The sequence below is a fragment of the Haemaphysalis longicornis genome, unplaced genomic scaffold, assembly GCF_048455015.1.
Source record: "Haemaphysalis longicornis isolate Haplotype H1 unplaced genomic scaffold, Haemaphysalis longicornis Haplotype H1 scaffold_1, whole genome shotgun sequence".
Classification (NCBI taxonomy): Eukaryota; Metazoa; Arthropoda; class Arachnida; order Ixodida; family Ixodidae; genus Haemaphysalis; species Haemaphysalis longicornis.
The window spans coordinates 287,732,580-287,748,909 of NW_027526203.1; the positions used below are offsets into that span (position 1 = coordinate 287,732,580).

The 16,330-nt window shown below is 43.6% G+C and overlaps 1 protein-coding gene across 1 annotated transcript in view; it reads left to right on the forward strand.

Moving 5' to 3' along the window:
- Window positions 1–13,156, forward strand: part of LOC144147511 (FAD-dependent oxidoreductase domain-containing protein 1-like) — a 29,043-nt gene extending 15,887 nt beyond the window's left edge. Inside the window, exons 8-9 of the mRNA XM_077679566.1 lie at window positions 2,747–2,851; window positions 12,631–13,156. Of these exons, the coding sequence (XP_077535692.1) occupies window positions 2,747–2,851; window positions 12,631–12,885 (360 nt within the window). The 3' untranslated portion in view covers window positions 12,886–13,156. The remainder of the gene's footprint in view (window positions 1–2,746; window positions 2,852–12,630) is intronic.
- Window positions 13,157–16,330: the final 3,174 nt, after the last annotated feature.

The following is a 16,330-nucleotide window of genomic DNA, read 5'->3' on the forward strand; positions in this document are numbered from 1 at the left end:
TCCTGTACTACCCAGTCGTGTCTCATTCCGTTCACCCTCCTCCCCCTATTTTCAGCACTACCACAATAGAAAGCTCACCTACCGCATAAAAATAATCGTCCTTTGGCCAGGCGCAAACATAAACACGGTGTCGAGCAGATCTAGCAGTAGCTGCTCGCATCGGGAGCATGGAGCATGAGCATCATCTTTCAACACTTGCGAGCTATGACGTACCGCTTCGAGGCATCGTAAGTACGCATATAATTGGGCTATGAGGTAATTATTAACACAATGCGTTATCGCGCAGTGTGAGAACACTTTAAATAAATGCGCTGCTGTTTATAAGGTAGGCCCGCACTCCCAAGCAAACTATGCGTGCGTTCCAAAGTAAGCAGGTCTCATTCGTCGTCGACGCTGGATCCCGTTTCGACTTGTTTATCTGGTGGCATTGATGCGTTCAGAGACGTTTAAGAAAAGGTAACAGGAAGAACAGCACGCACATAATCGCGTCGAAACGTCGGCAGTAGTGCGCATAGAAGCCCAGCACTGGCGGCGGCTTGTGGCCCCCCTACGACGGGTGGCGCCGCTAACCAGAGATTTTGTCTCTATATCAACCTCCGGGCGGAGTTTCGTGACCAGAAAGCATTGAAAGACTCTGACGACGTCTTCGGGTACTGCAAAACACTTCGAATTAACCGAATTTCCAGTTGAGTAAGAATAATAAGAACCATTGTTATTAGTCTGCAGCACGTCTCCTGTCTTGATTTGGTTCAGAATCATGACTTTGGTCCTCAAGTGGAGTGTACGACACGGTTTGCCATGATAGTTGCTGCTTCTGGCTAAAACCGAACACCCTCCCCCCTGAATTTTTGAGACCTAAAAAATGTTTTTATGCTGAGGAGAAGTGGTGGTGGTTAACATCTTGCTTGTCTCTACTTAACAATATTGTGCTTCATTTAATTGTTGCATAAACAGACAAGGACATAGAAGTGACAAGGCAAGCTGTTCTATTCGAATAATCTACATGCTTTTAAAAAAATACCACGCAAGACGAGTGTTTCACGTAACGTTTGGGGCAAGAAACTCACTTGATCCCATCTGTAAAGCAACCCTCCCTTTAAAGGGACCCTGCAACACTCTTCGTGCAGTGCAAGTAAACTTGTGCGACGTTTAGATTAGACTTCCAGGAACACTCGAGCCAAATATTATACGTGCACGTGAAGTGGTAAGCGCGCAAATCGCCGTGAAAGACGCGGAAAAACCAACCGCTCTCTCTTCAATTCTCCTCATTATGAACCCCTGGCATGGCCTCTGCGACGTCAATCGGGCCATGGCTGTCCTGGCTGTCCTATTGGCTGTCGCCGGTCAACTTCGCGGCTAAATTCTGGCATTTCCTGTGACGATCAGCCATCGTCGGCGCTGTGTATGAGCCTCTTCTATGTCTGAACCTGTCCGCATGCTTTTGGTGTTTCTTTTGTTGTGAGTGCGTGCGGAGTTTTAGTGACGAACTAAATATTCCACTTTCAACGAGCCCACTCAACAACAAACGTTTATTGCTCCAAAAACGCCCTACCAGCCTGAGCGCTTGCTTGCGAGCAGGCCATCATGCCTGCTTTTTTGTGGCACCAGACCGGAAATAGACCCGTCTACGTTGCGGGGAAAAGGACGAAACTCCCCGGCCTGTGACATATCGAAGGCCGCCGAACAGAACGCCGCGCGCCGCACCCCTCTCCGGGAGAGAGCGCGCAGCTTTCGTCGCGTTGTCTGCGGTTGAGTTGAGAGGGAACATTTATGCGCGATTTTTCATCGCACGTAGTTTCGGTGATAGTGAACGGATTTTTATAATTCTTGCGGGAGGAGATTGCTGGGACAATAGACTTTACCCCAAAATACATTCCGAGTAGTCGATGGTAAGTGTTGCAGGATCCCTTTAATTCAAAGAGGGAGGGCACACTAACGCACCACAAGCCCCTTGTGACCCAGGAAGATTAGCATCACCAGCTGAAGTTTTTATTGATTGCAGCGTAATGATACGATGAAGTTTTGACATCAAAGCTTGGAAAGTGACTGAAGCTTTCTGCATCAGGACTCAATGTCATCATGACCCCTTTGCATGAAAATGAGTGTTGCTCAATATAGGATTGATTTGGTGAATTTCTTGGCTCCAAGCCGTACACACTTTGGATAGCTGCTGCTGTTGTATTTGCAGCTCGTAGATTACCCATATAATTGTCCTGTTTTGTGTCCTTGTCTGTCTGTGTTGGTGTTAAATGCCGTATGTACCGTGTAGCCCAGCAATGTATCCTAAATATTGTGGTTAGTCATTCTAGTTAGTTGTTGCCTGCAGTGCATTGTTCTATTGCGTTTGCTAGTACAGTCAAACCTCGTTACAAGAGACACTCAAGGGAACCAAAAAACGTGTCTCTTGTAGCCAAGGTCTCTTGTATGCAATGTTGCTAACATGGCGAACATAGAAAAACCAACCAAACCGCCTTCATTCAAATGTCTCTTATAACCAAGTGTCTCTTGTAACAGTGTCTCTTGTAACGAGGTTTTACTGTAACATCATTGGCTTGCATCAGTGATGGGCTCTACTTAGGTGGCGCATTAACATGCCTTGGTATCTGCTCGAAGAACTTTCGTAGCTACTCCAGGCTAGCATTTTTCGCGCCCCGAGGCCTGCTCCAACATGCGGAATGCTGCTTCCGCCACTGTACCGTATACTTCAGCAGTAGTGCAAGGGTGGGTGCAAAACTTCTCTTTTTAGGAAGAGGAGCCTGACATTGGAGACCTGGATGTGGATTACTCATTTTTTGACAAGAATATCTGGCCGACACTTGCCCACAGGATTCCGGCATTCAAGTCACTGAAGGTGAGCCGCACATTATTTAAGTTTAAAAAGGCCAGCAAACCACAGTTGCTGATTCATCTCATTGATTGGTTGCATGTTAGTACGTAACCATGTTAACACATCAGCTCTATCCATGCTGACATGTGGAGCAATAGCATACAGAACTTGCTTGTTTCCAGCTCCGCTTGCCTTCTCACACTGTGTCCCGCATTTTTGCTTTCTTGTGTGAAAAATCCGTGTGCCTGCTATGCATTTGTCCCGACGCCCATGTATTTAAATGCATTAGAAATAATGGTAAGATGTGCTTCTAGTTTGCATATAGTTGTGTGCTTCTTCCGATCCAGTCTCTCATGCGCTAATAATGTTTCACAACAGTAGCCAGCAACTACCCCATATTGACACTCTGATGCTGTACTTACAGGGAGGATACTGGTATTGAGGTCATATCTGTTATTCTTTAGCCTATGCCCTGGAGATGTTTCACTGTCAGTGTATTTTACCGTGCTGAGCACAAATATATGCGATTAATTTTTGTGTGTGTGACCTGAATTTGAAGTTAATAACTGTTATGTAACATGTTATCCAAATGCTAATATGTTAATAAAATAAGCCACTAAAGATATTGTACTAGCAAAACAAATGTATTTTTGAAAAGCGGCAAAAATTAAGCGACTTGATCAGTACATTCCAAGATATTGTGGGCAATAGTTGACCTCACGGTAGGGAAATTGGTTTTGAGAAAACCAGACATTATGTTTGTAATAAACGTTGGTAAAAATGGTTGTTTTGAGGACTTTGGAGGGAGCAGCTTCGTAAATACAGTAGACTCGCGATAATTCAAACTCGAAGGGACGTCAGGATTTTGTTTGAATTATCAGAAGTTCTCAAAAATATGGCTCGGGGCAACATGCCAACTTGTGTTGCAATGAAACATTCACTTATATTTAATAATAGAACATTCATGCACGATACTGATTTGGTATTCATATAAAAAAAATCACGAATGGATGACTGCTTTTTGTATGAAAGTTCAAAACAAAGTTTTCGATGCCAGCAGCAGTTCATTGCTTTGACACGTGTATGCAGGTAATTGGCTTTATTTGTGACTGTTAGTGATTAAGGATGCAAATGTGCTATTAGAAGCTGCAAATGCAGCAGATAATTTTCCGGGAAGGACAAGCAAAAAGTACGAATTAACTGATTTTACATAATGAAGGAGTTTGAATTAAGCGACTACAAAATACATTGAAAACATAGCGGGCCAATGAAAACTTCGAAATTTGTTTGAATTAATCGAAAGTTTGAATTATCCGAGCTTGGATTATTGTGAGTCTACTGTACTTGAGATACAGTTAATGCTTAGGAAGTACAACGCTTGTAGATAGCAAATAAAAATAATACATAAATTTATTTTTTGGCAACTTATTCGTTTTGTGAATCATCATTTAAAAAAAGCCCCCTTTAAACCTTTTTTTTAACGCTGACTAATTTCATTATGAGCACTTATTTCTCAAGGTAGCAAAAATTCTAGATGATATATTACTTTCATGGGAATCAGCGAAAGTGAAATTTTTGTTCCCATCGGGCAAGTTCAACATGGCACTGCCTCATTTCATTTTTGCACCACATTCATAAAGATGTATCTCAATAGGGTGTTCACGCAGTTGTAAGAAAGTAAGAAATGTCTGAGCAGCCACACTGCTGCATCTAAGCATAACACAGAGAGATGCATTTAATAATGCATTTAATATGACCTGCCGTGGTGGCTCAGTGGCCAAGGCGTTGCGCTGCGGAGCACGAGGTCGCGGGTTCGATTCCCGGCCGCGGCGGCCGCTTTTCTGATGGAGGCGAAAAAAGCAAAAATGCCCGTGTGTACGAGATTTCGGCGCACGTTAAAGATCCTAGGTGGTCAAAATTAATCCGGAGCCCTCCACTACGGCGCGCCTCATCGCCTGCATTGCGTCGGCGCGTTAAACCCTACAATCAATCAATCAAAGCATTTAATATGATTTAAAAAAAGAAAGAATTTAGTAGTGGCAGTTTAAGCTTTTTGGAAAAAATAGTGCTCCCAGAAATAAAAAATGTTTTAAATGTATGCCAATCCCACTTGCGGTGAATATTCTTGCTAGAAGATTGGACTGCTGTACTTTTGGTCCCTTTTGCAGTCTAAATAAAAAGTTACAGGCACGGTACGAGCCTAGAAGCCTTTCGGGGCAGTGTACCAGTTTTGCCATGGTTGAGAACAACAACAACAACAAAAAAAATGTAGAGAAAAGTTTTTAGCATTTCTATTATACTAAAAAATGTTCAATTGACCTGTCCTGTGGTTGTGGTATATATAGACACCAGGGTTCTCCTCAGAAATTTATGAGGTGGACATTCTGAGAACAGGGGGGATGGGGAGATGTTAAGTTTAAAATTTTTATATTTTAATCACAAAGTTCAACAACTCTGGTCAAATACTGCTGACCAAATACCACACATAGCTGGCAATTTTTTCGACTTAAAAAACAACTTGTTCAGAGGCAGCAAGCCGTGCCGCCCGCTGCCGCTGGGGTTGCTCTCGCACAGTGGCCGCTTTTAGTTCCTCAGGCGCGCATTTCAAACGGCTCAGTCGGAGCGGTGGGGCCTACCAAACTTAATTTAAGCAGTGGGCGGTGAACCAGAGAGATGGGCGGCGAAGAGGAGCAGTGGGTGGTGTGTCCACCGCCGCCCACCGTGGGGAGAACTCTGATAGACACAAGACCTTAGAAATGCCTGGCTACCATCCCCTCATGCACACACCCACACACACGTGCACATGCACGCACGCACTCTCTCCGAATCATATGTGCCATACTTTTTATATTCCCTGTTGAGATGAAGTGGGTTGGTCTTGTGTGGAAGAGCAGGAAAAAGAGTGAGAATGCTAAAAGTGTTACTGCCGTGCTTGACTAATGGAATAATAGGGAAGTGCTTGGAAATAGGGAAAATGACATAAACAGAGGTTCAAACTGCATTTCTATGCAGCGTGGTGCAACGGTGGCACTGGGACTGAAAGATGTAACAAATGCAGGCATGTAAGCGATACATCTATGCACCAACTTGCCCTACTACAGACTTCCGTTAAGACGAACTCAGTTAAGATGAACACTATGGTTAAGACAAACAACATTTTTGCTCTCTTGTAACGTCCACAATGCAAAAAACCTGCGCCTAAGACGAATTTCTGATAATGCGAACAAATGCTTACGGTCCCTTCGAGTTTCTCTTAATGGGAGTCTACTGTACATACCTGGTTGCGTCTCGATGGAGATATTTGTATACCTTGGTCTGCCGCTGAGGCATTAAAATTTTAATCCGCTGGCTACTGCTATTGCCTTCGTAACAAGTTTCTTTTCTTTTTTTGTTAGCAACTGTGCTGAAGCAGTGCAAGTAGTTCAGCGCTTGTTTATTTTTATTTTTACCAGTGCCAGAAAAGTGTACGCCTGCCCGCCTTGTAGCCAAACTCAGCATTATATCGCAGCGTTAGCTCCAGCCTGCACTAACCTGCACGTGCCTGCACAAATCTGCAGAATGCTGGTTCGAAAAATGGCCATGATGTCTTTGCACTTGTCTTGTGGCAGTGTTTGTACTTCTCATCTTTATGCGCATCTTAAACGTGCCACCTCACTCACCACCCCTGCCTGAGCCTTTTGTGATGATGTTAGTGGCTGGAGCACTGATCAATATGGGCATATAAAGTGGCTGTGGCTGAGCGATGCTGTTATGGCCGCTTCCAAGGCTTCACCCGGTGTGCCCTGGCTCTGATAACCACTACACAGCTGCTGCTTTTGAGCAAGGAGGCTATGGAGGGGAAAGCACAAAGTGTCTTTGGTACCAGGAGTTTAACACTTTCACCACTGAGAAAAGACAGAGTTGCTGCATGGAACTAGCAACCATGTGCACGCAAGGCCAACTGCACTCAAATTTCACCTCGATGAAATTTATTTTGAATGTGCAGTACGTACCACCAAATCAGCTAGGACACAAATGGTAGCCCCGTGCAATGCCTTGTTAATCAATCAATAGCGTTTGTTAATCAATCAATAGCGTTTAAAATAGCTTCGTCACAGACGACGCTGCACCTGCCAGTGGATCGCGCAAACAGCCATGACGCGCCTTTGACGCTCCTGCTGGCCGGGGCTTCGTCCTCTGGCCAGCCACGCAGCTGGAGAACCGGTTGAGCTCAGCTGTGAATGCTTCACCCATTTCCTGCCCCGTGCACGCGTAGAGCTTGCACGCAGGCTTGCTCCCGAGCTGCTGACTGTCCAGCCGCTCGCTGGCTGGCTGCAGCGTCACTTCAATGGCTGTGCTGTCCTCAATTTCGGTTTCAAAATTGCTGATTTTTGCTGATTTCTTGCGGCGTCCACGTGTGTATTTCTGCTGTTATATTTTGCAGGCTATATGAAAATAGTGTTTTCAAGATGACAAAATTTTGAGTGCAGTTGGCCTTTAAGCAGGGTCTCACGCTGTCTGCGTGGCCTCATTATAAACATTTGGTACTGAAAAAATTACACCAAGGAGGTTGTGATGGCTCATGTGAGGCATCATAAAAATCCTGCATCGTGTCTCTGTCGACTTGCAGTTCGCTGCCAGCTTTATAAAGCAGCATATTGTCACGAAGCCAGAGACGACGCAGTTGTCTTGAAGGAAAACACGTTTATTGGAGCGAACTTGTGCTCCCCTAGCAACTCAAATAATACACGGGCGGCGAAGCAGCAGTCAGCAAAGTGACGTACTCAAGCGAGCGTCGGAGATCGAATGCCACGGCATCTGCTCTGCGGGCTTTTATCTTTTGGCGCAAGTTTTTCTAGAACCGTCGATTCACATCCAGAACATTGTAGATCACAGAAGATTATTCTGGGCTAGCGACGTTAGGACGAAACAGCGTGCTTATCTGAATGTGATAGCCCGTGCGGCGTGAAAGTAAAGAATGAAAGACGCGCTTCGTTTGGACCGCAGATAACACAGCCGGGCGTGGCCAGGCAGTAAAAACAAACAATAAACAAACAAACCCATACATGGTTCGCGGCAATATAGTGTGAAAAAAAAAAAAAAAAGCACAGGTTGAACACTTCTAGACTTAGTTATCATCAGTGAAAGCAAGGCTGTGCTGAACTGAACTACATTGGGTGCATTTGAGCGTTACGCATTTGGTAAGTTCACAGGCAGAACCCATGGGGGATGCTGGGGATTATCGGAAGAGCTGCCCCCTCTCTAGTTCTTAAGTGCCTTGCTGTGCGGTGCCACAACCATCTGGGCTGCAGCTCCAGTTGTGACTCAAATTGAGCGCAACAGTGCGTTGCACCATCTCCAAGTTGTTCCTGCAGCAGCACTAAAAGTGCACATGGTGGTGTGCACCTTAAAGGTTGTCATGGAATGCAGCAACTCAGGGGATCCAGCTGCTTGTTTGAGATTTGTGGAATTTCTGTCCAATCATTTTCTGAGGAGAAGTTTCATTGTTCAAAACAAGAGTGGAGCTCATGGTCATATTGTTACACAGCTGACATGCCCTGTCGGTGATACCCCGCTTCTGGTTTCTGTTGTATTGTGCCTGTCAATGTGGAGTTGGCATGGTAACTACCTGTTTATGGCTGCTCCAAAAATGTCACAAACTATGGTGAAGGAAGGAAGTAATCTAACATCTGCCTCCTTAATTTCAAATCCCATAGGAGTGACAGTATTGTATCCTGCCGGGGGAGAATGTGGTGAGGTATAAAAAACATAATCTTTAAAATTAAGACAAGTTGCACAGGGTGTTACATCGATAAATGCGCATTTTTAAAAATTTTTTCTGAGCAAGCTGCTGCTCCGTTCGCTCCCAAACTTTAGATAAAGGTCGCATTTTGTAGTCTATTTTCTTTAACACCAAGAACAAAAATGGCACTTACCCTGCTTGTTCAGAAAATGAACAAAAAGAAATTTCGCCTATGGGAAAATGGCGGCCAGTTTGGACGTTTATGCTGAACTTAGAACGGCGGCGCCACCTGCCATATGCAGAATGAAATGCGCAATGGTGGTTCACAGGAAGAAGCCAAATGGGGCAGCAGATTAGAAAACCTCTTTTGTAGACATACGAATCATAATAAAATATTCCCACGGTTCATCGTTATGCAATACCAATAAATGTTCTTTTTTTTCTTTTCATCTGCTTTTGGATCGTGCTGCTGTGCCAGGTTACCCAGCTTTTCGAAATCAGACTCGCAACTCCTTTTCATAGTTTGTTGTGGTTTTACTTTTATTGTATACGTCCGTGTCTGTGCGTGTGACGTGCCATTGTGAGATCTTTCACTGCAGAAAAGCAGGCTGCCTTTTCGTCTGTAGTGAAAGATGTCACAATGGCACGTAGCAAGCACAGAAAAGGACGTATACAATAAAAGTAAAACCACAACAAACTATGAAAAGGAGTTGCGAGTCTGATTTCGAAAAGCTGGGTAACCTGGCACAGCAGCACGATCCAAAAGCAGATGAAAAAAAAACAAACATTTATTGGTATTGCATAACGATGAACCGTGGGAATATTTTATTATGATTCGTATGAACTCTCATGTAAGTATGTGCGACCATCGTAAACTATCAACGAAAAAATTTTTTTATCTTCTGCCGCCCCATCCTGTGAACCGCCATAGCGCATTTCGTTGTGCGTACGGCAGGTAGGTGGTTCTACCGTTCCAAGTTCAGCATGAACGTCCAAACTGGCTGCCATTTTCCCATAGGCGAAAATCGTTTCTACTTATTTTTCTGAACGAGCAGTTAAGTGCTGTCTTCGTACTTGGCGTTAAACAAAATAGACCACAAAACACGACCGTTGCGTAAAGTTTGGGCGCAAACAGAGCAGCGGTTTGCTCAGGAAGATTTTTTACATCATCCCCTCAGTATTCACACGATAGATGCTTTCAGCAGGGAAATCCGAGCGAGGTCATGGCGTCACCGCAGGCAGTCCCTTGCCCTGCCACTCCTTCCCTCACATGGAGGATGCGACTGTAGGAGAGACAGCAGTGTTCGCAGCCCATACTGGTCACCAATCTTAACGTCAACGACAGAGATGACGTGTCCGCATAGGACTTTTGAAGCGTAGATAGTTCTGTTGTAATCTGGAAGGTCACTGGCGAAGCGATCACCGAGAATGTATTGACAGATTGTGGCGTCGTGCAATGGCAAACACAGTAGTGACAGTGGCAATGAAATTGACAATGGCCCACCGATGACCACGCATTGATTTTATGCACGTGAAAGGGTTGTCACTCGTGTACACACAGTGGCTTGGTGGGGTGCACACGGGTGCACGCGAAACTGAAACTTCCATGCATGCGCCTCCCACTTTTGGCAGCTTGGACATGGGCCGCTTCAAATGAAATTTTCTTTCCCTCTCTCTCTCAGGTGTTCAGTGCTTTGAGCACTGAACGCTTGAGGCACTCGTTAAATGTTATATCTAAATAAATCTGGTGCTGCTCAAGCATACGTTCCACGATTGCTATTTTTTAACTCATTTGGAAAATTTAAGTTAGGCGCTACAAAGACATGTTTGCCAGCCTTTTTATTTTTTATGGAAGTCTAGATACAGTGATGATCAGTTGCAATGATCATTTCTTTCGTATATTTTTATATCGTTTTAAGTGCACTGCACTGTGGCTTCCATAGAAGCCTACAAAATCCACCACCTGTGCCACCAAGGATCGCACCATTTGTACTTTGCGAACAAGAGTTCCAACCTCATTATCGCAGCGGGGAACCGTTGGGAAGCCGTGACACAGAGGTCACGTGGTGCCCCATCCTAGGAGCCCTTGGCCGATTTCTCCACCATGTGAATACTGCTTGAATTGCAATGATGAGTGATTTACATCAATTATTTTTGCAATTCATGGTATTTGAGGATTGTTTTTTTGTAATGTGTAGACGGATATTCTTAAAAGGGACCTTGAGGAGCACACTCACCTTTGCTTAATTCGAATTTAGAGATTGGGCGACTCGTACCTTATGAGATCTGGAATGGGTGAAATAAGAAGTTACATTTAACCCACATTTACATTTAAGTAGTTTTTCATTTGCTTGTTAAAATTTTTGAAGAGACAGACAACCGATTTTTGTGGAGTGCATGTCGCCTAGCCCACATGAAAGCCAGCATTTTATATAAACTGGTAACCGCAAGGAATTTCAAAATAAATTGATGGAAATAGTTTTAATTAGGCTCTAAACATTCTGAAATCCGAAAGGTGGCACCATGTAGTGTTAAAATGTGAACTAACATACGTATGCGAGCAACTCTGTCAGTTTCAATTTGTGATTCAAAAAGCGTGTAAAGAAATGGGAAAGGCTGCGTTTTAGTATCGTTTAAGCTCGGGAATAAGTTATTAAATGTATCTTTTTGTCTCACGCACAGTAAAAAACAAGTGTGTTGCCGCACAACTCACTTTTATGGTTTCCGCCATTTTTCACAGCATACATAAGGCTGGTAGATCTAAAAATTTGGCTTTCAAACTTTCTAGGGCCCTATGAGGAAAACCGTTTCAGTTTAAGGTGTTTTCAATGATGCCCTCACATTTGGGATGGAGAGTGTATGCTCCACAAAAATCGGTTGTCTATCCCTTTAAAGGGGTCATGCAGACAAAACGCAAGTTTGGTTCATTTGAAAGATAGCCTCGATAGAATCATACTGACACCACTTTTAACGTAAACTTCGCTCAAATAAGCTGTAAAATTAGGGAAAAAGGGAATGGCCATGCGACCCACCAGCTCATTTCCCGCAACAGAACCTATGATATCATACCAGCTAGCTCTGCGATTGGCGGAAGCCGGCAAAAGCAAATGAAAATTTGGCAGAAATTATAAGCTTGCTGAACGAGCTATTTGCACTTAAATTTAGGGCACATTCTTTGTATAGCAGTAAGAATGGTGGGGTGAACAGTGGAAGTTACGAAAGTACACGTAAACATAGAAGTATCGATGCGCACTGCTGTTGGTACTGCACGCACTATGCTTGTTTTAGCTGCACAGCATTGCGGCACTTTGGGATTGTCTCTGACGACACTGGCTGATTGGTGTAAGCGACAGTGTCTCACGTGACCATATTTGCCGAGCGTTTCACAGAGCAAATATTTTCTACCTTAACGAAAACAAGCCAGGTACAAATACAGTAAAAAACAAAGCAAAGGCAGAGAACGGCCTGCCACGGTATGGTGGCGCCAGCTAGGTTGACTAAAGGTAAACAAGGCTCCGTAATCGGATGCAGAGCGGTTCATGTGATGTCATTGCAGACGTCACGACAACACATGATTTGGCGGGAGAATCAAAATTTTAACATAAGTTGATTAATTTCTCAGTGAATAAAGCATCATTTGCTTCCGGACAAGCGCTGGGGGCACTATAAAACACGAAATCTTTCGAATAAAACAAACTTGTATTTTGTCTGCCTGGCCCCTTTAAGGGAGCGACATCTACTTCCTTGTGCAATCTCTGCTGCTGTACTCTTGTTTAAATCTGCAGGCAGCAATGCCCGGCTTTACTTGGCTGCTAGTGCTACTCTGTTTTGCTTTAGTTCTTATAAGTGGTGATGCAAAAATGTATGTGTCGTGCAAATCTTACTGTCCTCCCCCCTTTTTGCGTTACACATTGTTCACATAAAAAGAGAAAGCAGTGTTACTCACGCCTACATAATTGTTATTGTTGTTGGTCCATGTTGGCATGGTGGATGTGAACGCTTTGCATAAATCAGTGAAGAAGAGGAAAAAAACTCTCGATGTGCCTTTCCAAGAGCCGTTTCCATCTTTTCTCTGTTACAGGTGAAGAGTGCTTGGGCTGGATTTTACGATTACAACACATTAGATCAAAATGGTCTCGTGGGACGACATCCGTATTACAACAATGTTTATTTTGCCACCGGGTTTAGCGGCCACGGCATACAGATGGCGCCTGGGGTGGGCCGGGCTATTATGGAGCTCATTATGGACAGCAAATATGTTAGCATTAACCTAGACCGATTTGGTCTTGACCGCATTATTACCCAGCAGCCCATTAAAGAGACTGCAATTATATAGAGAAAAGTTTAGAAACAAACTCTGGTCTACCCTAGTGTAAAAACCACGATTTTAGTGAAGGCCATGTTTTATATGTAAACTTTGAAACCGCATGTTCTAAACGGCGAATCGACACCAGGAAAGTACACTTTTATTGCATTGTTCACTTCATTTTCGTCAGCATTTTCTGCGTTACTGTGAACGAACTTATTTGGATGATAAATTGTGCAGAAATGCTTATGATGTAAAGAGATAAAGATTAAGTTGAAAAAATAAAAATCGCTACAAGAGACTGTTGTTCAATTTTTAATCAGACAAGTAAAAATGAAATGATCAAATCCTTTTATCTGGTCAGCTCGTGGTTGCCTTTAAATGGGCCACGTTTAAAATACAGCCCTATTTAATTTGAAAGAACTAGCCTTTGGTGAATCACTCAGCTCCATTCCAGCCTCAAAAGACTCATTTCTAACCGGAAAAATGCAAGAAATTTTGAAAAACTTGCAAATTTCGCGGTGCGCTGACGTAATATGGGCCAGCCCTAAAAACATAGTTATCGGAGTTTTGCCTGCACGTTAGCAACTAGAGGCTCCACTGCAACCGCCCAGTCATGTCTTGTGGTGGTAGCTTAGGTCGGTGACCGCCAATTTCACAAGCAAGATTCTGCAACGCCATGGAGACCCCGCCGGGAAGTGGCTGGGGAGTTGCCACTGCTTCGTCTGTTTCCGTCGATGTCTCCATTGTTTGTTCAAAGTTTGCGATGAAATTGGCACTGTTGTTATTCAGACAAAGCAGTCTTTTTAACGCACCAAACTTGTACTTGTCTTCCTAGTCTCTTCAAGTTTCTCGTGCATACAACGTAGTCAGTGACTAAACTGCTTGGTCATTGTTTGTTTGAAATACAGTCTGAAGTGTTGTGGCCATTCTGCAGAGACAAAATCAAGCATGCTCAGTGGAAGGTACATCATCTTTAGCACTGCCATCATATAGCAGGTGCTAATTTTACGCACTCGCTGCATAAAGGCACTCGGGCATGAGCAATGAATGAGTGGGTGTCTGCGAAGCTGACAGTACTTACCAACGCTACATTTGGTATTCATGTGCCAAGTGGATTCATAATAGGTCAGGCATATATGGCACATCGAAAAGCTAGTGCAGGTAGTGTGTGGTTGATAAAAGTTACCACCTCGTGTAATGCAGAATAATTTGCTTTAAGTTCTGCGCTGCAAAAATATAACACCAATAAAGCCTACCATTGCAGTGTATATGAAACATTAAAAAAAGTAACTAGACGTGGTTTTGCAACACAGTACATTGCAACGCCCTGTTTTTGTCTTGTTCACACAGAGAAACTGGAAGTGCATCACGTTATTTCCAGTGGGAAAAAAAAAAGTGGCATTGATATTGTTAGCCAGAGTTCTCATTTATCTACAAGAACTAATTTTTTTTTGCAGTCATGGGCACGTTACCAGCAAAAAGTAACAGTGTTACAGTTACTAAAGCCAAAAAAAGTAACTATTACAGTTACTGTGAAAAAGTAACGTCATTACTTTTCCGTTACTGTATAAAACTAAGTAAAAGTAACGTCATTACTTTTCCGTTACTGTATAAAACTAAGTAATAGATCGCAAAACAAATGATAGTTTATTTAGTATTAATGTACAAAGGAGTGCAGTAGTCAGCTTCCCTCTTTTCAGAGGTCTACTTTCCAGCTTCTTTTTTTTCTTGTTTTTGCTCGCTCAAGACGGAAGGAATAGTTTTAGACATCACCGCTAAGACCGACCTCCGACCCCGGTCTTCTGGAGGAAAGGCAATCCATCTTCGTAGCAACCTTCTCTCCTAAACTGCGAGAGCAGCCGTGTTGCGGAAAAGGGAAAGGTGGAGAGAAAAAAAAGTCCGAAAAAGGAGCAAGCGCAATCTGTACGTCGGCCTTTAATGTGTGTTCCTAATGGATAGTTTTCTATAAAAAAAAGTAACTAACGATATTTCTACAGTAACTCTGTAAAAAAGTAAGTGTTACAGTTACAAGTTCCTCTAACTTAAAAGTGACTAGTTACCAGTAACGCGCTACTAGTAACTACTTACTGCCCAAGACTGCATATTTAAAACAAAGTAAAATTTTGTCATGCAGGGCATAGACGAAACTGTGGTAGTCATAGGCAGTAAGAGCAGCTGTTGGTAAAGGGTGCAACGACAGTTTGCAGGTTCTTGCCCTGCCTCATATCACCCCCACCCCCCTTTCCTCGTGTTGCTTTCTTACATCGACCCACAACGCCCCGCTGTTCTGCGGAATATGACATGGTGAAAGTGGCGTCATGAGGCAGACCCAATGCAGTTGAAACGTAAAATGCAGTTAACATGAAGTCTGAAAATTCAGGGAGGAATTTGAGTTAGGAAGTAAGTAAAATGCCAAATATTCCAGTGCTCCAGTGCGCAGGCTGCTCATTTCTAGGGCATTGTGCATTCAGTAAGCATGGTAGCAAAACCACGTTCCTCAATTGGACCAAGCACAAGCACAGCAGCTCGTCATCTATGCACAGAACAATATAAAAACTGGGTGTTCTGGCAGCACAGGCACCGCTAATGGATTTTTTTTTTTTAAACGCAGGTTGATTTGGAGTTTGGTTTGTGCATACATAAATGCCCTGGCTCCGAAATTGTTGTGATGCAGTGATAGGCTCCTTTTGAAATTGCTTGCTGCACCTCTTAACTGAACCAAACAAAGCAAATTATGAATGAGTGGCATCTCTGAGATGGGATCATGGCAGCAGAAAGAGAGAAGGGAAAAAGTTGGCATGGAAGACTATAGGGGAGATGGTCATGAGACCCACACGGGGAGAGAGGTGAACCAAGAAGGCGCCACAAGAATTTCCTTGAAATTAGGTACTTGCGGCTTGTGCGTTTGTTGCCCTGAATGGAGTTCTTTCCTGAATTTGCTTTCTTAAACTCTCTAGGTGAGAATTTCTTTTTCAAAGCACGCAACTATGTAGTCTGCTTTAATAAAGCTGCGAATGGAGGCTTTTTTTTTTTTTAACTTTTCTGACCTGTGTTTTGAGCTACCGGGACTCTGCCCTGAAAATCTCAGAATTTATGCAGCACATAGGCAATCAGACCTGGAGTTCAAGTTTGTGTAAACACAGCTCTACTGTATTTTCGTGTGAAATGCGTTCGCTGTTCTGGGAAAAAATTGTCTGGGCCTTTGGGGTTCTTTAGAATCTTGCTTTAGTCGATTAGGCTGCCGCAACGAAGCAAAATCAGTAAATGGCGTGTGAAAATGACAGTGCCCTGTCCAGCTTCTGTTACACAATGCTGCAAACTGTACCATATTGTCTGGCATGTTATTTCACCCTGCTCCATGTCTCGAACTTCACAGCAAAGCTCCAGGCTGCCATTTTTCGTCATTCGTTATGTCGTGTTTTCAATTTTTACGTGGGACAGAAAAGGGGATTGGGCTGTTCTTCCAATAGGG